The sequence below is a fragment of the Ursus maritimus genome, unplaced genomic scaffold (genome assembly GCF_017311325.1).
Source record: "Ursus maritimus isolate PB19 unplaced genomic scaffold, ASM1731132v1 scaffold_16, whole genome shotgun sequence".
NCBI classification, from domain to species: Eukaryota; Metazoa; Chordata; class Mammalia; order Carnivora; family Ursidae; genus Ursus; species Ursus maritimus.
In genome coordinates this window covers 49,692,980-49,713,773 of record NW_024424008.1, presented here as the reverse complement: position 1 = coordinate 49,713,773, position 20,794 = coordinate 49,692,980, and the positions used below count along the sequence as shown (strand labels likewise).

The 20,794-nt window shown below is 54.9% G+C and overlaps 1 protein-coding gene across 1 annotated transcript; it reads right to left on the bottom strand.

Moving 5' to 3' along the window:
• Positions 1-1,762: 1,762 nt before the first annotated feature.
• TMPRSS13 (transmembrane serine protease 13) lies at positions 1,763-19,729 on the bottom strand. The gene is made up of 14 exons (XM_008690194.2): positions 19,686-19,729; positions 18,965-18,980; positions 18,128-18,362; positions 17,019-17,123; positions 14,525-14,647; positions 13,467-13,596; positions 11,595-11,687; positions 10,547-10,590; positions 9,207-9,369; positions 8,150-8,322; positions 5,380-5,478; positions 4,217-4,359; positions 3,911-4,063; positions 1,763-3,230 (listed from the first exon to the last, which is right to left on the bottom strand). The coding sequence occupies exons 1-14, from the start codon at positions 19,727-19,729 to the stop codon at positions 3,204-3,206; spliced, it is 1,548 nt and encodes a 515-aa protein (XP_008688416.1). The 3' UTR covers positions 1,763-3,203.
• Between the last annotated feature and the right edge of the window lie 1,065 nt (positions 19,730-20,794).

The window sequence follows — 20,794 nt, the reverse complement described above, 5'->3', positions numbered from 1 at the left end:
CTAGCCCTTATCATCATTATCCTCATCATTATCATTACAGGGAGCGCTCCACGTGCATCTCCCAAGGCCCCCCCAAGTGCATCAGCACACTGGCTAAGCAATTATGGGAAACAATAGCACTTGGGAAGCTAACCAAACTCCAGAGGCAGCTGGAAGGGCAGCGAGGCTATAACCGGCTCTGCCTCCAAAGAACTAGCCTCTGCCACACACCCAGCACACTCACGTGGCCCTCCCCTCCTTCCCTGGGGTAAATTCAGCTGTCGGTGGAGCTGACAAAGCCAGAGAGTCTGAGTGGTACCTGGAGAGGCCTGGGACCCAGGGACCAGAGGACGGGGTCACCAGTGACCCCCCCATCCCCCGCCAATACATACATGCACATCTTTCTGGAAATTCTGGACCAATTAGGGAAGTCCCATCCCCCCGTTCCATGATTCTTACGGCCTCTATAAATGTCCAGTGTCTAAGGAAAGTGTTTGAGATACTGCTTTTTCTCTATCTTCTCTCTCCCACGCACACCCCTGCACCCCTGCAAGTCACTTCTGCCCTAGGAAGCCAGAGAGAGAGAAGAAGGGTCTGAAAAATAATGTGGAGGGGCTCCTGGGTGGCTCAGTCATTAAGCGTCTGCCTTTGGCTCAGGGCGTGATCCCAGGGTCCTGGGATCGAGCCCCGCATCAGGCTCCCTGCTCTGCTGAGAGCCTGCTTCTCCCTCCCCCACTCCCCTTGCTTGTGCTCCCTCTCTCGCTGGCTGTCTCTCTCTCTGTCAAATGAATAAATTAAATCTTTAAAAAAAAAAATAATGTGGAAGGGAGCCTCCTCACTGGATGTTCAGATGGATGAGAAATAAGCTTTGGGTTAAGCCGCTGAAGTTGTGGGAAACTGTGGGCTATTATTAGGGTTTCTGTGTTATCCCTACTTGTTAGTATGCTAAACCTGGCACCTGCCCCTCCCCCATACCTTTTTGTTGGGCTGGAGCCAGAAAAGAACTGAAGGAGGGACTTCTCCCTCCCACACTGACATGAGAGAGTTAAGAAAACAAATCTGAGGTGTCTGCAGGCCAGGCCCATGGACACAGGCCTGGAAAATTCTGTATTCATGGCCGGAGGCAGGGGTGTGGACAGTGGGGCGCTGGCCATGCATCAGTGGGAGCATAACGACAGAGGTCAACATATTCAATACAGGAAAAATAAGTGCAGAGCAAGAAGGGATAGATCTTTCAGCAGCCATGGGACCGCCTCTCCAATTCTGTTGGAAATACTTGAGAAAGCTTTGGGGCTTTCTTATAACTGTGCCTCTTGCTAAGCTTGACAAAGGCAGAAGTACAGAAAGAGGACGAAGGGAAAAGGAGAATGGACAAGCACTGGATTATCCTTCACCCACCCCCATCTGGGTTTTTTTTGTGAAGGTTTACTTACTTTTTAAGACTCCTTTCAAGCCTCACCTCCTCTGTGAAGCCCTCCCTGATCTCTCCAGGTACAACTCGTAGCTTCCAAGCTTGGTGTCCATACTCACCATAGTTTCCATCACACTGGGTCACAGTCGTGAGTTCCTGAGGACACTGTCATAGTCTTTATACCCCTGGGCCTGGCATGAGTACCTGGTACAGAGTAGGCACTGATATGGCGGGTAGGTGGCTGGCTGGCTAAATAAATATGCAGAACCCACAGCTGAGGAACCAAAACTAAGAAGCCAGACTGAGGCTGTCTGGGTACCTGGGTGGGCAGGGTATCAGTAGAATATCCAATCACCAATTTTTCAGGTCACACAACTTTTATTGCTGAAGGCCATTGCCGGGGCTGCTGTAGACATGCACGTTGCCCTCCCCCACCCCCAGTCCTGATAACATGCAACTAGCCCCCTCGGACTCTGCCCAGCCTTGCTGCGTGCCTGAGCTGGGCTGGGCTGAGCCGCGTGCACCCTGCCTCTGAGAGTCATAGCACCATGAGGCAGGCCCAAAGGAAGTGAGGAGAATGGGACTGGGCAAGGAACAGGTGGCCCAGAGGAAAGGCTGGGGAAGGCCCAGGCCTCTAGCTGGCATGGAGGCCAGGCATGCTGATAGCTTACAGGAACAGCGCAACTCAGATCCTTCGACATGGCTGTTCGAAGGGCCTGGCACAGTGTCAGCTCTCTCTCCATGGCAGTGTTCATGTCCGTGCCAGGTGTCTGAAACAACGGAGAACTTGAAAGGTGGAGAAGCGGAGAAGAAACTGCAAGGCCCAGGACAGCACTAGGAATGAGGGGGGCCTGTCCATCTGGACTCTCTCAGGCTCCGAGGCCCACGGAGAAGCAGCAGCCATTTCTTCACGTCCTGGTTGTGGCCTTCGGATGAAGCAACGCTTGTGGCTCTCTGTGATGGGTTTGCTGGCCAGCCCGCACGAGGACTCCCTACCCTGAGGACCCCAGAGGGGCTCCTTCATCCGGTCCCTTGAGGTCAGGAACATTCAGCAGGACTCTGGAATGGCACAACTCCCATAAGTCCCTTGGAGTTTTTGGGGTGATGGATGCTAGCACTTCAGGCTCCTGGAATTTTTGGAGAATCTTTAAAAATGCATCTACTTCCATTTCTTGAATATAAAAATAAAATAAAAATCTGGCCCGACTGCCTGTGACTGAACAAGAGCAGCTGTGAGCCTGGACAGCCGCAGCGCAGCCAGACCTCCACATCCGGGCACCAGCAGGAGGTCTGAGAAAGGGCAGGAAGCTCGTAATGCCCAGGGGAGCATCTTCCCGCTAGGGCCAGCCCAGGCCCTCCACCACCTGGACGTCACCTGCACTGATGGTGGCCACTCAATCTGGGCTGGTCTCCGAATCAGTGTCAGAGGAGCAAGAATTCCTGAGGTGCAATTCCAGGCCCTTCTCTGGGGCCCTGTTTGGGCTTCACCTCCTCCAACCATATGGACACCCCCGCAGGAACCTCCACAGTGCCCAAACTATTAACTCCAGGTGCTTTCCAGCCTGGGGGTTTGGGAAGAGCTGACAGCTCCCCTGGTTTCTGAAGACCTTGGGAGAGCAGCAACATATACGCGTGCACACACACACATGCACACGCGTGCACGCACACACATGCACACACGTATGCCCATTCACAGAGGCAGCAGACAGTGGAGGTGGGAGTAACGAAGGTGCCTGGTGGCCTTTAGCCCAGGTGACACTGCAGGTGGCCCAGTCACTTTGGCCAGTGCCGTGAGGTGGGACAGGCCAGCTGCTTAGGATTTCCGGAAGCGCACCTCCCTCTGAGGATGAGAACAGGGAGAACAGGGTGAGGCTGGGTCAGGAATACAGATGTCGAAGGTGGGCTTTCAGAGCCTGAAATTCAGTCCAGCTGTCACTGCCCACTGATCCTCGGAGAGAGGAACCATGGAAACAGAGAGACCCACCAGAATGGATTTCTGGAGCAGTCCCCCAGGCTCTCTGCACTGCTCTGCCCTCGCTCGGGCAGAGGAGGGAAGTTGAGCAGAGCGTCCCTGCTTTATGACTAAGATGGCAGGTGCAGGGAAGGTAGGGCTGCGCTGGGTCAGCAGAGGTGGGGGTGAAGCCTGGCACCCCAGATCTCCATGAGACTAACTTCCTGCCAAAGAGGGAGGCCTCCTGCACACGCCGCTCCAGTGGGCTGTGTGAATTCACACCTTGGCCAACCCTGGGGAGAGGACACGCTACTGGGGCCAGCACCCAGCCTGGGCCCCCTCTTTCTAACCCTTCAGAGAACGAAAACGGAAGGAGAGAAGCAGGCAGCTGGGGTTGGCCCAACATTCGATTCCTGTCCTGTCCCGTCTTCTGCACTTTCTGAACACCCCCAAACATAAGGGGGTGAGGGGACCTCTGCTAAGACCCTGGGGAAAGCCTGGGCCCTCTACCAGGCACCCCACCTTTGGGGAGCTCACCTCAGTGAGCAGTGGCCCGCGCAGCCTCTCACCTCCATCTTGCTGTAAATCCAGGGGAGGACTTCGGTCACTCTGGTGTACACGCCGGGCTTGTTTCTCTGGCCACAGCCCGTGCCCCAGCTGGTGACCCCTGCCAGGTACCAGCGGCTGTTCTGCTCACAGACCAGGGGCCCCCCGCTGTCTCCCTGTGGGGGGAGCACACATCTCAGCAAGGGGGGACAGGTGGTCCTTGAGCAGGAAATGGCAGGCACTTGCTTCTCAGTCCGAACCCACCACCCCAGCCTTCCCCCACGGCCCCTGGCTCCCAGGACCTGAGCCCCGCCCAGAAGCAGCCTCACCTGGCAGGAGTCTCTGCCTCCCCGAAGGTCCCCGGCACACATCATCCTTGGGGTAAGGTAGCTGTCGTACACCAAGAAGTCATTGCATTTCTTAAAGTCAATGAGGTTGACTTGTACCTCCCGGAGAAAGGGGGATGTCTTCTCTTCAGCGAAGCCGAGGCAAGAAAAGGGAAGATGGGAAAGGAGTGAGACCAGATCTGGACCCCTTTGCGACCTTCTAGCTGCTCACCTCATGACCCAGACTCAGAGCTTCCTGGGAGCGGAAGGTACCATGCCCATGGCTAGCCACCCAGAACATAGGGGCACACACACAACCCGTGCCACACACAACCCGCTACACATAACACAGAGACAGACATGAACACACGTGGCACTTAAGAGTTCTCAGGAAATAAATGTATAAGCCCTTATGTACAGACCTGTATATAAACACATTTGGTATATTCTTATAGGATAGCTTTTCTGAACTTATGTAGCTGTATGTGAAAGTAGCGGATATCAGTTAAGCCTGTGTCAACATTTGGTATCTTTTTCACTCGCACATTTGGTATCTTTTTCACTTGCACATTTGACACTTTTTCTTTTGATTGACTAAAGCTACATATACTTAAAAAAAAAAAGGCAAAAGCAAAAACAAAAAAAACCTTTTTTTCATTTTGTTTTCACTTTTTTAAAAAAATTCAATAATTTCAATTTAATGGGGGCTTTTTCAGTGGAAGAGTTAGTCCAAAGTGCAAGAAACAACCAAGTCTCTGAGCAAAGGGAGTATGATACGGATAGCACCAGCTTGGCAGGTTCTACATTATTCTAGACTATCTAGACTTAGTTCTGTCTATCAGAAATTACCAGGGTGACCCTGCGCAAGGGACGGAGCCCCAAAGGTGTTCAGTTTCCTCATTTGTAAAATGGGGAGAATGGGTCAAGGGGAGAACTCGGGAGATTAAAAGTTTCTAACAGGTGCTATGAGATGTAATATAAACTGGTCCACTGTGTGTGGAGGCGAGGTGAACACACACATCCACACACAGGCCCATGAATCTCTATGCCCAAACCCTCATCTAGATAGGCCCTCCTCTATACACCCTGACACATCACCCACACACACTCCATACAGACGCACATGTACACACACACAGACACAGTCTAGCATCTCTGCCTCTCACCATCGGTCTCCTTGGTCTTGCCAAAACCTGTGATCCAGCAGTTCTCATTGAGGCTGAAGGTCTGTCCGTGCATAGGGAGGCAGGCAGGGTGGATGTGAGCTACAATAAGACCACAAGACATCAGAGCAGGGACAAGGCTGGAGGCCCCAGCTGGGGTGGTAGTGTGGAGGGACAGGGGTACCCATCCCCTCCTTGCCCCCAGTGTGGTTCTGAGTCTTCCAGGGCCTTGAACAGACCACGCAAGAAACTCAGTCACTCTATCTTGACCCTCCAGCCTTCGGGTTGCTGCTGGAGTTCCATCAAGCATTCTGATCTCAGTGGACGCCATGTGGGCTGAAGCATATCCCTCGGAAGCTCCCCTGTGCCACACAGATCCCCGGGAGGGTTTAAGGCTCTCCCTTCCAGGAGTGGCTTTCCTGGCTAAGCCTCCTCCACGCCCGTCCATCAAGGAAGGAGCAGCATCAGACTAAGTCCCAGGCATTAGCGCCACGGTATCTCAGCGGTGTGTCCAGCCTGCTTTGGGGAGAGCACTCACGAGTGGCTCAGGGCCTGAAGCACTTCTCCAGGTCAGACAACCTCCCCAAGTGGGAAGAGCACATCCCTAGAGGCACAGACCACAAAACCACTGCTCACTTGCTCTCATGCTCAGAAACATTTAGAAGGTACTGCTGTATATCACGTCACAGTTCCCTCTGAGGACTGGGATCTTTAGACTAGGGCGTGGACCACCAAACTCCAATTTGCAAGACAAAAATATCAGTTGATAGAGTGTTTGCAGGGTTCTCCATTGTTTGTTATGCTCCCCACAGCTTCCTGCACCTAGAACAGTGCCTGACACATACAAAGTACTCAGCAAACATAGAAAGGAAGAAAGGAAGGAACGACACACAGGAAGGGAGTGTGGGAGAGGGAATGAATGCTAGATTCTTCTCCTATAAATTGGGCTCTACATATCGGGGTCTAACACATTTGTCTGTTAGAGAGTAAACAAACAAAAAAAGATATGAAGGAATGGCATCAATTATTAACCAAAAAATGCAAAACATAATTTCTTAAAATATGCTCATTTTTAAGATGTAGGGTCTTAAAAACATTGAACACGGTTCTATCCTCCACCCGTTTTTATGGGGGAATTAAACTTATCAGTGAGTTTTCACAAGTTTTCTCAGATAGTACTGTGACTTGAAAGGGCTCGGCCCACCAAAGGAGTTTAAGAAAGTCTACCCTGATTTCTAAACCAAAAATCAGGGCACATGGTCTGACCACAGGACTAGATAAATCTAAGCTGTGATTCTCAGACTCGAGGTGTGCTTCCTGCCCAGGGGCCTATCAGAGTCTGGAGAGGGACTGCCACAGTCTGAAAAGCATATGCAATGTAATAATAGCTTTTATTTGGTTTTACAGATTACTTAATTTGATTTAGAATTCCAAATAACATTAAGGGGGGGTTGGGTGGTGGGCGATCTGGATGGTTAGCCAAATGCAGTCTGGGTTTGGCAAGGTTGGAAAGATCTGTTCTGGTCCTGGAGACTGACTGCCCCCTCTTCGGTGGGCATGAGGGGTAAGCCACGCGCAGAGGACGGCTCCTCGGCTCCTCGCCTTGCAGTCCCCAGACTCCACGAAATAGGCTGGTAGGCGAGAGCGGAGGAGGAGTGGCAGGGAGGCTGGTCTGCTGGTGGGTGTGGCTCTGGGTGGGCGTGGTCCTGGGCCAGCCCCGCCCAACCGAGCTTCCTGCAGTTTCCTCCTCCTCACCCCACTCCGATGACCTAGTGTCTGACTCACGACCGACACCGCCTGTGTAATTAATGTGCCAGGAAAGACCAGCTCACAGGCTCAGAGCACGAGAAAGGCTGGACTAACCTGAGAGCACTCCAAGGCTTCCGGAAAACCCGGTCCACCTTAGCGATCCTTCTTCAGAGAAGCCCCATGTGTGCCACCTCGGCTCCCCCAGCTGTCCCCACCATCGTGTCTTTGGCCTCTCCTGGCTGTCTGCGTGTCAAGCATTGTATTTGCGATCGCAACCGCAGCGCGCGCTGCAGAGCAGCAGACACACAGTCTTATTTGAGAAGTGCGCTTGCATGAGTGAGTGAATTAATGGATGAAACCGTCTTTGATCTCCTGACAACTCCCCTAGCATTTCCGCCCTGTCGCCAACCTCATGGCAGTTCACTGTCTGAACGCGTCCTCGTTCTGTGCTCCCAAGTGCAGTGATCGCAATTTACCAGCAGAGAGCCCCGCGCCAAGAGCTTTTTGCTCGGGAGGCAGACCCACCTGGATCCCATCCTGGAGCTGCCACTTATTACTCCGTGGCCTTGGGTAATTTTCTCTCCCTGAGGCTCCATCTCCTCCAATGTAAAACGAAGCTAATAATAGCACCTGCTCTACAGGATTGGTTGGGAAGAGTAAATGATACCACAGCTGTAAAATGCCGACCACAGCTGTAAAATGCCAACCACAGTGCCCAGCCCCTGTTAAGTGCTCAATAAATATGAGTGAAGCAATTCAATCTATTTATATTGGTTAAGACCAGTATCCAAGCCTTATCTCTGTCACCAACTTGCAACGTAAGATGTGTCATTTGGGACAACCTTATTTCCAGCCTCCGGGCCTCAGTTTCCCCAATAGTAAAGTAGAGGTGTTCCATTAAATGATCCCCAAGAGCCTTTGACTTCCACCGTGCGGAGGCTTTGGGACCCCAAGAGGGGTCTATGGACGTGGCAAGGCTGGGCCCCGAGGGCTGCCTGGAGGAGCTGGTGTGGCTATGACTCACCAGACAGCGTCAGGGGCTTGGAGAGCCGCAAGAGGGCGATGTCGTAGTCGTCTTCCTCATCCGTGTAGTTGCCATTGATGATGATCTGGGAGATGGAGGCTGCCTCAGGCAGCTGGAGCAGGTTGCTGGTGCCCGCATAGACCTTCCAGCCCTCCAGAATCTTCTCCCGGGTCCTGCAAGAGCCACAGGGAGCATGGTCCAGCTCCTCGACCAGCAGAGGCCCCTGGCAGCGTCTGCTACACACAGGGAGCCGCAGCTGCAGCACCAGCTTACAGGCAAGGGGAGGGACAAAATGACCTTGGAAGGGAGCCCTCCATCTTAGCCCAGGGCTCCAAAACCACCCCCTTTCTCCAAAAGCCCATCCTAAACTGGCCACCCAGCACCTCACAACAATAAAGAGGAACGATGGGCATGACCTCTGAGCATTTACCCCCACTGTCTCCTCTGCGCGCCACCAAGCTTCCTGCCAGGTGGACAGGACACATCTCAGAAGTGTTGTCCTCTGCAGAAATAGAGCTTTAGACAGGACAAAATGACCTGCCAAAGACTCACTCACTACTGGGGAAGCCAGTGCCCCTGAGGCCTTGTCCTCAGAGCCTGTTCCTGCCCCCCCAGCTCAAAGGGAGAAGGCTAGCTGGGGACAGTCAGAAGCTGACAGCAGCACGCTCCCTGTCCCTCCATTCCCTGGGACAGCATTCCTGATTCCTCGGGCTCCTCTCCTGGAAGTTGCTGTTGCAGGAAGCGGTAACAAACCCTAAGCCTCTTTATTTCAGCCCTGTCTTCGGTCTTCAGGGAAAGTCTCCCAAGCCCTTTTTTTTCTGCCTGCCTCACCCTCCCTCCGGGCCATCCAGGTTCTTTTCTCATTGTGGGCGGTGCTCAGTTCAAGTAACTCCAACGCCCAGCCCCAGGACCAAACAGCAACTACTGATTATGTCCCTGACCCCGGGGGCCCGGGCTGGCCACCAAAGGTCTCCTCCGCAGAGAGACAAGTCAGTCTGCCATCCTCCCTCCCTGGTGCTCCCTGGCCCCGGGTGTCACCCGCCCCTCGGGCACTTACACAAAGAAGCAGTGGGCGGCGGTGAGCACCCACTGGGCGTCGATCAGCGTGCCCCCGCAAATGTGAGTGGTGCCGTAGTGCAGGCTGATTTGCCAAGGCCACTTGCTCTCTGGGGCCAGCGCCCCTCCCACGATCCGCCCCGTCATGGCCCTCAGTCCACAGTCTGGGGAGAAGAAGATGAGATGAACCGTGACCTCTGCTGCTCTCCGAGCCGCCCCCATGCTCCCTGGGCCCGGAGCAGGCTCAGGCAACCCCATTCTGACAGCACCCACCCGCCCGTGGGCACAGCTTTGCTCACTTAAGCTGATGTGGCCTGGCTGTTTCCTGCCAAAGCAGAGCTCCCATTTAGTGGGTTAGATTTCTGGGATTACCCAGCGAGAAGTTTTCATCCCAGGCAAGTTCTTCTTTCCTCCCACTCATTCATTCATTCATTAACTTCGACAAACGCTCACTAAAGGGCCTGAAGTTGGAGGCCCTGTGCCAAGCATCAAGGTCATAAGGGCGAATCCCAGGGCTGCCATGATGTGCAGGTGAGTCTGTGCCCATATGGTTCCCCAGTGGGTCATTTAGTGCAACTGGGGACCCTGTGTGTACCCCCAAAGGAACATTTCCAAGCATGTCCTGGAGTTATCCCCGTAAAATTGTGGATGAGGACAGTACTTGGAGTTTGTTTAGACATGTCCTTTTTTCTTTGAAGGGGGGAGAGTGAAGAACCAGCAGTGGTTTGCGGAGTGGGCACTCTGTCCATAGCCCCATGCCCGCCTGCTCAGGGGAGCACCCCCACCTGGTCATTACTGAGAGCATAGCACTGGCAGGCTGGTAACAGCTTGGGCTTGGGGGTCAGACCCAAGTCAGATACCAGCTCCTCACCTACCAACAGTCTGACCTTAAGTTAGGCAAACATTTCAGTCTCTTATCAGGAAGTGGACAGTAATGGTACCTGCCTCATGAGAACCAAATGCGGTTGTTTATCCAGAGTCAGTAAGAGTAGAATGTACTCAGTAAATGTTGGCCCTGGACCTAGTTCCATATCTGTTGATATGGGAGCTTTAAGCTGATCCAGACCAGCCCTCCCAGCCCTCCCCACCACCCAGAATCCATGAGATTTGAATGGCTTCCCCCATATGAATGAAGTTGCTGGGCTGAGCAGAGTCAGGAGAAGGGGAACCCTGAGATTGTCCCAGGGCCTTACAGGGATCCCAGCCCTGAAGCAGACCTGCTGGTTAAGACCATCTTCCTGGATGGGACCCCCAGGGTCTCCCCCAGAGGGGTCCCACACCTCTGCTCCCTGACTCCCACCCCACACAGGCCACAGTGCAGGAGGAAGAGCATCTCCTTACGGGAACACTGGAGAGAGACATACCGCTGGGAAGGGCATTCAGACCTGCACAAAGGGACACAGAAGATGAGAAAAGGGCACATTAGATACCTCCTCCAGGTAGCCTTCCTTGATTGACTCCTTCTAACTTCCTATCCCATTTTCTTTGCATAAGATAAAGATTCTGATCTCCCTCCCGGAGAGACAGACCCTTCCAGTGCTTTCTCCAGGAATGGGGATGGTTCAGTGCAAACCATCCCCACTCTTGTCCCCACCCCCCAGTTTTCTCATGGTAGACTGCACACATTGGGTAGATCCATGTCTTTTGAACTCATGACTTCACTGTCCCAGCATCTTTCCACAGCTGAACAAGTGGCCTGACCCTCCTGGGCCAATTCCTCAATGCTCCACAAGCAATGTAGCTTGCAAAACACCTAGCACAAAGCAGGCATCCAGGCTACAGCTAATTTCCTTCTCTTCCCTCCCCTCCCTGTCCCTTTTTCTCTGGCAGCCCGCTTCTTCTTTCCCTCCCCAAGTTAAACACTGCTAGGTGGTGGAGATCCCCTCAACCTCCCCCTCAGTGGGATTGGGACAAGGGCAGGGCTGCAGTGCAGAGATGACAGGTGGCGGGGCCCAGGAGCAGGCCAGGGCCCCCCAGCCGGGCTCCCTGTCCCTGACCACATGCACCTGGCCCTCCTTCTGCTGCTGCTTCCCCTCCCCCCCTGCTGACCCCAGTGATGTTTCTCCCTCCCCACCCCAAGCCCACTCCCTGCAGCAGCTCCCTGTCCAAACACCTGGCGGACTGGTGGCCCCAAGGTTTATTCATGGTCTCTGACAACCACATGAATGCTTGGGCCACCCCTGACCTTGAGGTTCTCTCTGCACCAAGCTTCAATAAGAACTTTCAAGTCAGGAGACAAGTGGCAACTGAGGACTGTTCTGGAATGCTCAGGACATTCACAAAGGACTCCTGAAGGCTGGGTCCCAAAAAGGCCAAAGGAGAAGGACTCCCTGACTAAAGCCCTCCACCGTTTCCCTGCCCACAGGCAGCCTGGCCCACAACACCACACCTGTAGAGGCTTTCCTGGAGGGTGGAGTTGTATTTGGAGATTGAGAAGCTGCTGGCAAGATCCCTATGAGCCACCTCAGTTGTCCGGTAAGCACTGTAAGGGAGGGGAGGGAAAGAAGAATGAGCCCCCTTGAGACAGGCTGCCCCCTTCCTGGTGCCCCAGCTGGCATTCGAGTCTTGCTGGCAGAGGCCCGAGGCAGTTAAGGCCCAATACACTCAGCCTGCACCCACGTATTCCATCACTGTCCCCGCTAGCCCTGTGCACGAGCCCAGGAGACAGTAGCATTAATACCCCTGGGAACTTGTTAGAAATGCAAATTCTTGGGTCCTCTTAGCCCTAGACCTACTGAATCAGGAACTCTGGTTCTATGTTTTAGCAGGCTTTCTGGGTGATTCTGGAATACACACGCAAGTTCAAGAAACACTAACCGGGCCCTTTTCTAGCCATGCTGTGATCCATGGGCCAGCAGCAGCACCCCGAACCTGCTGAGCCAGACTCTGCATTGTAAAGATCCCCATGGTGTGGCTTTGCCCGTGCAAGTCTGAGAACCTTGTACTCGCTTACTAACCTCAGACCACAGTGTACATAAAAATCACCTTGGGGCATTTGTTCAGCAGGTTTTAAAGCCTAATCCAGAGATTCCGATTTTGGGGTGCATTTTAACAAGCACCCCAGGCGATTCTGATATGGGCGATCCATGGGCCACTATCTGTGTGACATTTCTGCACATTTCTAGAACATGGTGCACCTTGCATGAGAGTGTGCCTTTGGCACATGCTGTTCCTCTCCCCAGGGGCTCCTCTGTTCCCTGCCCTCCACCAGGTGCAGTCAGGTACCCTCTCCGTTGCATACCCATAGTGCTTTGCGCAGGTTCCTGTCATTACACATAGCATTGCTGTGGTTATTGTGTTAAGCCTCTCTCCCCCACACCATACCAGAGGTTCTCTAAGGGCAGGGATCTTGTCAGTGTGCCCATGATCTCTGGCATATATCAAACCGCAATTATGTTTGTTCTTGGAATAAACAACACTATCTACTGAAGCCCAAGGGAGGTTCAGATTTGCATAAGGTCGTAAAACTCAACAATTAAAGATGTCCGCCTTCTTCCAGTCAGATCCCCCCAGTTCCCCTCTCACAGATTGGAAATCTGAGGCTGAAGTGAGGGCACAGGACAGGCCCTAAGTCCTAGCCTTCGAGCCCTGGTTTTCAAGGTGCTTTTTTCTACAGAGAGTCCACAGTGACAGCCTAAACCTCACACACGTTGGTGAACCCCAACACTCAGACCAAGAGGGGAGATGGAGACGGCTATGTGGCCTGGAAATAGAGGGAAGAATGGGGGACTCCCTCAAGCAGCAAGTCTGTCCTAACCCTACTTCCGGCTCCACCCGCCAGCATCTGCTTTGCTGTGAAATCTTTAGAGCCAAAGACTCTGAAGACTCTACCACACCTGCCCATCTCCTTCCCCCTTTGATGAGTTCCAGCTCCAGCCACAGCTGGTGCAGCTCAGAGCCCGAGCTTCTAGCTCCCGGCCGTGAGGAGAAGACGAGACTGGCTCAAAGCCCACCCCGTTCACAGGGCCACCGTGATCGTGAACTGTGAGCAGGGACACGAGGCCACGCTGAGGCAAGAATGTGCAGGAGTGTCTGCTCCTACTGCAGAGCTCAGATCATGACTTTGGCCTCGTGGGAACAACCTGCCCCCAGACGTGGGCTCCCAGGGCCTCTGTCCCTCTGAATAACTCGAGCGTCCCGACCTAGAGCCCTCAGCCCTGGTCCTCAAGAGTCCTTTTAATGAGTTGCCCACAGTGAGCCTGAGAGGCCCTTGCAAAGAGCCCGGGCATCCCTGAAGCTGGGACCCCGGGGGGAGGTTTACCTCACGAAACCCAGCTGCTGGCACGTCTTCTCCGAGTAGGAGTCATTCCAGCTGTCACTGCAGATGGGAAGCCACTGATGGGAGGATCCGGAGTAGACTTTAAGCAGAGACGTGTCCCAGTCAAACCTCACTGCCGGGCAGGGAAAGGGCGGAGCAGGCTCTCAGCACCCAGCTCTCCAGGACTGTGCTGAGTTAGGCTCTGAACACTCCTGTCCTGAGGCCCCTCGCTGAGGCCTGGGGAACGTCTGGGAGCCAGACACGGGAGGTAACGATCCGCAGCCAGGGCGCAGAAGCCCAGGATGCTGCGAAAGGGCAGAGCCAAGGCAGGGGCTGGGGCAGGGCCAAGAGCTCCCTATGCGACAGGACCCAGGGGACCATTGCTAGGAAAAGGGGTGAGCACTGCCAATAGCCTTCACCCCAAGAGGGCAGAGACATGCCCGAACAAGAGAATGGCAAGGGGAATAAGGTCAGTGATGTGACTGCGTGGTCACAGAGTGATGTGATCGTGGGCAATGACACACACAAACGCACAGGGGAAATGCTCCCACGAACACCTACACCAGGGCTGTGCATCGGCAAGGCACCGAAAAACCAGAGGATCAGAGAGCAAAGAGATCTTTGTGCTCATCTAGGCCAGCTGTTTACAAACTGACCTCTATGAAACGGTAGGCGTGCCAAGTCAGAGGTCACCTGCTGGGGCCTGGATGGACGGGGCATGTGGACGGGGCTCTGGACCCCACACCTGCCTCCAGCCAGAGTAGCTCTATTTTATGTGATACTCGGGTGTGGTCAGATTCTGAGAACCACTAATCTTGTCCAGTTTGCTCATTTCACAAATTAGGAAACCGAAGCCCGGGGAAGGTAAGTGACTTGCCTGGGTCACACAGCACTCAAAGCCAGGTTCAGACCCCAGTCTACTATGACTGAACCCAGGTCCTCTGACTCTCTGTGCTTTGCCTCCCATCCGAGCTGATATGCAGTTTGCAGTCACCAGAGTGTACACACACACACACACACACACACACACACACACGTGCACCCACGCCCAGCATCCTTACCGCAGCCCAGCTCATCACTCCTCAGTTTACAGTCCACGACCCCATCACAGCGCACAGCATGGGTGGGGCAGCTCTCCACCGGCTCCTTGTACTTGATCCCCGTGTGGCCCCGCCAGAAGTAGACTGGAAAACAACGAAGCAGACAGCCTGGTCACTGCCAGGCCCACGAAGACAAGACACTGAGCAGTCCGAGGCACTGGGGGTTCTGAGACACCGACCTGCAATCCCTCTTGGACTCTGGGGCTCTCTTCCCCCGTCTGTATGGAGAGAAAGGCTGCTCAGGAATGCTCCAGAATGCTCCAAAAAGCCCCTGCAAGCAGGGCAGCACCAGGCAGGCTCGGGCAGCCACCCAGAGAGTGAGAAAGAGAGGGAGGGACTACGAGGGAGGGAGGTATGGAGGTGGGTACTGTATTGGGAGCTCCCACGCCCTACATGGGCCAGAGTGGCGACCAGAGAAAGCCCTCCTCCAGAATCCAGAGACCCCTCTCAGAGCCCCTCTGGCATCCCTTCATCTCTGTTCCCTGTGGGTGATAGCAGAGAAATTTCTGTCTCCACTGTCCAGACACACAAGCACTACCTGTGCTGTCTTCTCAAAGGCTGTTCTTTCGGTCTTAGAAGCTCCTGGATTTTCCTTCTCCTCCCTCTCCCCTAAACAAGGGATGTCCCCTTTGCTCAGCTCTTGCCCCATTACTTGTCTTTATGCCTTTAGATGTCTTTCCTCTCAACGAGCAAATCTAGGTGGCTGATTCCCAAATGTACAAGCTTTACAAACCACGCGTTCAAGTCAGCCTCGTGACTCTCTGTGTCTAACACTAACCTCTTCTCAAACTAGGGATCCCATCCCTCCTGCCAGAGACACCTTCCCTTGGGTGCCCAAGAAACCTGAGTTCTAACTCCTCATCCTCAGCTTGACACCCCGCTTCTCCCGCCAGCCCTCCCACATGTTCTGTCACCCAGGGCGAAGGTCACCCTTGTGTGTCTGCTCCTCCAGACCCAGACACCAGTGCCTGTGGGGCCACAGGTGGAAGGGCACCCTTGATGGTCAGCGGGCTTCAGGACACATGGTGAAACCACAATGGGACTCTAACTCTATCTGAGGTGCCGCCCTTGGATGCCAACTCATCCCTCCATGGGTCATTCCCAGATGCTCTCCCATGACTGCCAGGGGTCCCCCGGACCAGTGCCCTGCGTGGGAGGGGCAGGAGCAGCAGGGCAGCACTGCGATGAGGATGCCTTTACGTGCACTGTGACAGCAATGTCACCACCATGTCAGGCAGGTGGGGACACTGAGGCTCGGGAAGTTAATTAATTTGCTGCGGCCTCACAGCTGGCAAGTGGCAGAGCCAGGATGCTACGGGGGGCCATGCCCTTAACCAGCACACTACCTCGTTCCATGCCACCCTCTTCCTGGAGCTCCCGGCCAGCCCGGGTTTCCGCTCCGTCATCCACCTGGCTCCTCCCCACACTGTGCCGCCTCTCAAACAGAGGCCTTACCCCCCAGCCTGGCATTTAAAGCTCTCTACCATGTAGCTCAGCCATGCCCAGCCAAACAGACCGCCCCCCAGGTTCTCAAACACTCTCTTCCTCTCTGGCTAAGTGGGTCCTTCCTCCCCCCCACGCTGACCTTGCCCACCTGCCCCCGACATTTCCTGCAGCGGCTCATCCTGCTCAGACGCCCTGCCCACGTGCTCTCCCCTCCTCCAGGCTGTCACCTGACCCTTCGTAAGCTGGCCTCGGCTACCCCATCCCACACAGCTGGCACCTCTTAAGGTCGCATTTGGCCTCAATTATTTCCAGCTAGGTCCAGAGAGATTCCAGTCTCTCCGAGAACAGGGTGGCATGAGGTGTGCTCCCCTCCTGCTCCCTCCTAAGGTTCCCCGCTGTGCTGGTCTGTGCTGGACGCCGCCCTCCCCCCCCCAAGCAGAGAGCCCTGGGCCATGTCCTGAGTATCTTTGCCAAAGTATGTGTGTGTTTGGAGGTTGGGGGGGGGAGGTGAGGAGGCCTGAACCCCGGAACACTTTATCCCATTGTCCAAAAATGCCCAAGAGATTTCCCTAACCAGTGTTTATATGTTTTTTAAAATAATTAGCATATATAGATTGTGTGCCAGGCACTGCCATTATGTCATTTATGGCTCGTAACCCAGTGAAGGCGTTACAAGTGCTGACCGGGCACGTAGTAAGGCAAATGCACCGAAGGAATTGAATCCCACATGGAGATGCAGAAATGGAGCTCAAAGTAGTTAACTCTCCCAAGCAAGATGCACAGGAAGTAGCCAGGATGAGCCCTGAGCCCAGTTCCTCCTAACCCAGCAGCTTCAAAGGGGGCTGGAGGTCCCGTGGTCCACGGCCTTTTGCAGGCGTGTCTGTGGGGCACGGTAGCCAGGTGAGTGTGTGTTCCCCGCTCCTATCTTCCTGTGGCGTGCCCCCATCCATGGACCCCATTCCGCTGGGCCATGACCAGAGCCCGTCCCTGCTCCCTGCATTAAACTCACGGAGAATGATGAGCGACACCACGAGGGCGATGAGGAGGAGGACACATCCGATGAGTGGCAGCCGCTTCTGGCCCTCCTGCCAGGTGAACTTGGGCAAGCTGATACCTAGGAGCAGGGCAACAGCAGGTGAGAGTAAGGCTGTCGGAGAGGGGTCCGGTGCAGTGGAGGAGGGGGAAGGAAACAGGCTGGTGCCGGAGGGGGTCTCTGGGGACCCTCCACTCCAGAATATAGCATCACCCCACCTGATACCGACAGCTCCCTCTAACTGAGCACGTACGCCGGGCCAGCCAGGCATTTGCAAGTGTTCTCATATGGAATTCTCACAGCAACCATGTGAGCTGGGCGTTACCGTGCTCATTTTACAGATGGGGAAACTGAGGTTCATGAAAGTGAAAGAACTTGCTCGAGGTTACTTGGCTAGTGAACAGCGGAACATGGGGTCAAATGAAGTGTGTCTCGTTCCAAAGGCCACCACGCCAGAGTGCCTCACCAGCCCCTGAGAGGGCAAGACTGTGAGAGGGGTCCCAAATATGGGCTGGTGGGAATAGTCTGAAGTCTAGGACAAGGGGAGGGCAACGTTGGGATGGGCAGACACCCTGTTTCGTTACGGGCAGAGCCAGGCCCAAGGCCCATTGGCAGCTCTGACTTCCAGCAGCTGAACCAGATTAAGTCAGGTTGGAAAGATGGGGGTCGAGAGTGCCTGCCTGGTCAGAATGTCTCCATTGCCTCCTCACCCCGCAGATGGGCCCATGATCAGGACCCTGCTCCAAGGCAGACCCCCGCCTCCCAGCAGACCCCCGGAAAGGACTCTAACCAGAGTCCTCGCTCAAGAACTCTGCTCTGACCCGCAGCCTCCAAAGTTATAGCTGCTTCGTGGGTCCTGGTTTCTTTTCCCCTACCCCATTGGCCCCAATTTTCCACTCTCTTGGGTTTGCATGTAATGGCTCCTTTCTGCCCCCACCCCCCCAGGTCCCCCACTGCCTGCCCCTGCTTCCCCCACGCGACCATCCAAGGAGGAGGGGGAGAGCAGGGAGTGCCAATTCTGAGATTTCCTCCCCACCCATCATCTGCTTCCCTGCTCCTCTTGCCTTCTGCAGTGTCCCCCTTACCTGGACTCTCTCCGGTGGCCCTGGTGGCTGGCGCTGACCTGACAGGAGATGCCCGGATGGGCACAGCCCCCACTGGTGTCGCTCTAACGAGGTACACTCTCGTCGGAGAGGATGCCGTGGAGGCTGACCTGGCAGATGATGACCTGGAAGGGGATGACCGGGCCGGGGACGCTCGGGCTGGAGATGCCCGGGCCGGGGATGCCCGGGCTGGAGACGTCCTTGCCGGAGAAGCATTCTGAAAGCAGAGTGAAGGGCATCCCTCAGGCTGCTCCCCTGAGAGCCCACCCAGCTTTCAGCCCTGCTGAGCCAGGAGACACATGCGTGGGGCAAGCGGCTAGGTGGGGACCAACCCCCCCATCACTACCACCACCACCTCCCCACCCCTGGCAGGGAAGCATCTAAGAAGAGAGTGTCCTGGGATGGAGCACAAGTTCAAAGAGTCTGCACTCCCCAACTCCCTATAGTCTCTCCCCATCACAGGTGCCTGCAGAGGTGGGCAGAGGGCAGTGGGCCACCTGCCTAGTGCTTGGGGGCCCTTCCTTTGGCTACATGTGTCTAGGGACCCTCCCTCTGAGGGTCACTCAAGGAGATGTGGTCCCCGGTGGGGTAAGTGATTGCCCTTTCCACCTTCTTCACTTCCACTCCCCCCACACTCCTGCGCTTTCCTCTTGTGTGCGCCATATAAAACCCCATTCTTACCATGAGCTGTCATCAAAAAGTATGAATAGCATGCTTAAGAAAAGCCCTGCCCTGCCTTGTAGCCCACCATTCTCAGTAACACCAGGCTTGTCCCGCTGGTTCACGCCCCTGCACACGCACGCACATGCTTACACGTACCAATGCCCCAGGGCAACTGGAGAGGCAAAATCAGAAGGTATAGGCTTGGGTAAGAGTCCGCCACTCTTGGACAAGATCCTTAACCCGGCTCAGCTGCTGGTGGAGTGGTTTGCTCATCCAGATTTAGCACTCTAACGGATGGTTACAGAGGACTTCGCATGCTCTAAGAGCTTTATATATATTTACTCACTTAATCCTCAGAACAGAATCACTCCCATTCTGCACAGGGGAAACAGAAGCAGGGCGACTAAGCAATGTGATCGAGCCATTGTAGCTGAAGAGGGGCAGGGCCAGAGCGTGAGCCCAGAAAGCGGGGCCTGGAGGCCCGCTCAACCATGAGGCTTTGCTGCCTCTCTGAGGAGGGACGCAGTTGATAATGAGGCAGCGGCCCTTACTAGGCAATCAGTGAATGCTGGTCCTGTTCCTTCCTGGAAGGTGGAGCCTTTGGGGTGCTCTAAATCTAAGAGAGAGCCGGTGGGCGGTCAGGACAGACAGGAAGTCTGGCAGGGCCCCCACTCATTGTCAGCTCCCTCTGGCCCCTGATACCATCTCCACCTCTTCAGCCCCCTCCGGAAGCCCCGGAGGCAGCAGGGCGCAGCTGGGAACGGATCTGGCCCAGGGGCCACATCCAAACCTTGTCATCACTTCAGCTGAGCACCAACTGGCCCCTCAGGAGGGCACTCCAGGGGCGGGAGCGGCCAGGATGGTGAGGGCCGCGCACCTGTGCTGGGGACGCCGCGCTGGGGGCACAGTCGGCAGGGCCATGTTGGAGGAGACAGGCTCTGGACCCCCAGCACCAGTTTCCATCCCTCCCCTGCCACTGTGCTTAACGCTGGACATCGTTAGTAAGCAGACCGGTTAAGAAAAAGTCCTCCTCGTTAGAACATCGGCCCAAGTCAACACCATCCTCCCTACCAGGCAGGGGGTTCTTGTTTGGTTTTGTTTCAATTGTTTTAAACTCCCTTTTCTAAGAGTCAGAGGTAATGGATTTGGTCACTTCCTCATTGTTCTGGAGGCTGCAGAATGAATTCAAGGAGGAATCTCGAGTCCCGGACCATGCTCGGCTTACCACCAGCCGGGACCAGGAGCCATCATCCCAGGGAGTTGCTGGGGTTCCTTTATGGATGTGGGTAAATACACGTGGATCCAGGTGCCCCAGCCAGCCGAGCAGGGACACCCTTGTGCGTTTTTAGCAACCCGAAGGGCAGCTGCTGCCGCTGCCGACCCAGCTGAACCAGAGCTCGGATCCCCCTCTCCCCGCCATGGTCTAGAGACTACATTTCCATGAAGTGAAGACACGTGAGCCCCTAGATGCTTCCAGGGGAACAGGACTGGGGCTGCGGGCAAGGAGAGGCAGCGAGGATATGTTGAAATGTAGCACGCATCAGCTTCCAGCTTTGGCTTTGGCGTCAGGCAGACCGGGGTCCCCATCCCACACCCAGCAGTGTGACCTCGGGCAAGACACTTAATCTTCCTTTTTCTTTTTCTTAATCTGTAGAATGGGACCAATGACCCTGAGGATTCAATAAGATAAAATAGGAAATGTCTTGCCTATGTCTGGCACACCGCAGCTGGGCGGGAAACGATCATCTCCCTTCGCCTTTCCACTGGCCCACACAGCGCACGCCTGAGATTTAACAGCCGTGGGGCGTGACCAAAGGACTGAAAGGTGGTGGGAGCTCATCTTAGGGAGAAAAGAGGGTGCTGGACAAAGGCCAGACTAAGGTCCTTCAATGACAGAGACAAACCCAGGCTGTGTAGACCCTGTGCTTCTAACGGTGGCCAGAGGCTTGGCACCTGCCCGGGACCCTGGCACTGGGCACCTCAACT

Excerpts from the sequence above, each read along its gene's own strand:
- TMPRSS13 (XM_008690194.2), bottom strand. The coding sequence starts at position 19,729 with ATGGCCCTGCCGACTGTGCCCCCAGCGCGGCGTCCCCAGCACAG. Across the intron at positions 11,688-13,466 it reads CAGCAGCTGGGTTTCGTGAG|TGCTTACCGGACAACTGAGG; the intron begins GTAAACCTCCCC and ends CCTCCCTTACAG. Across the intron at positions 4,360-5,379 it reads CAAGACCAAGGAGACCGATG|AGAAGACATCCCCCTTTCTC; the intron begins GTGAGAGGCAGA and ends GCTTCGCTGAAG.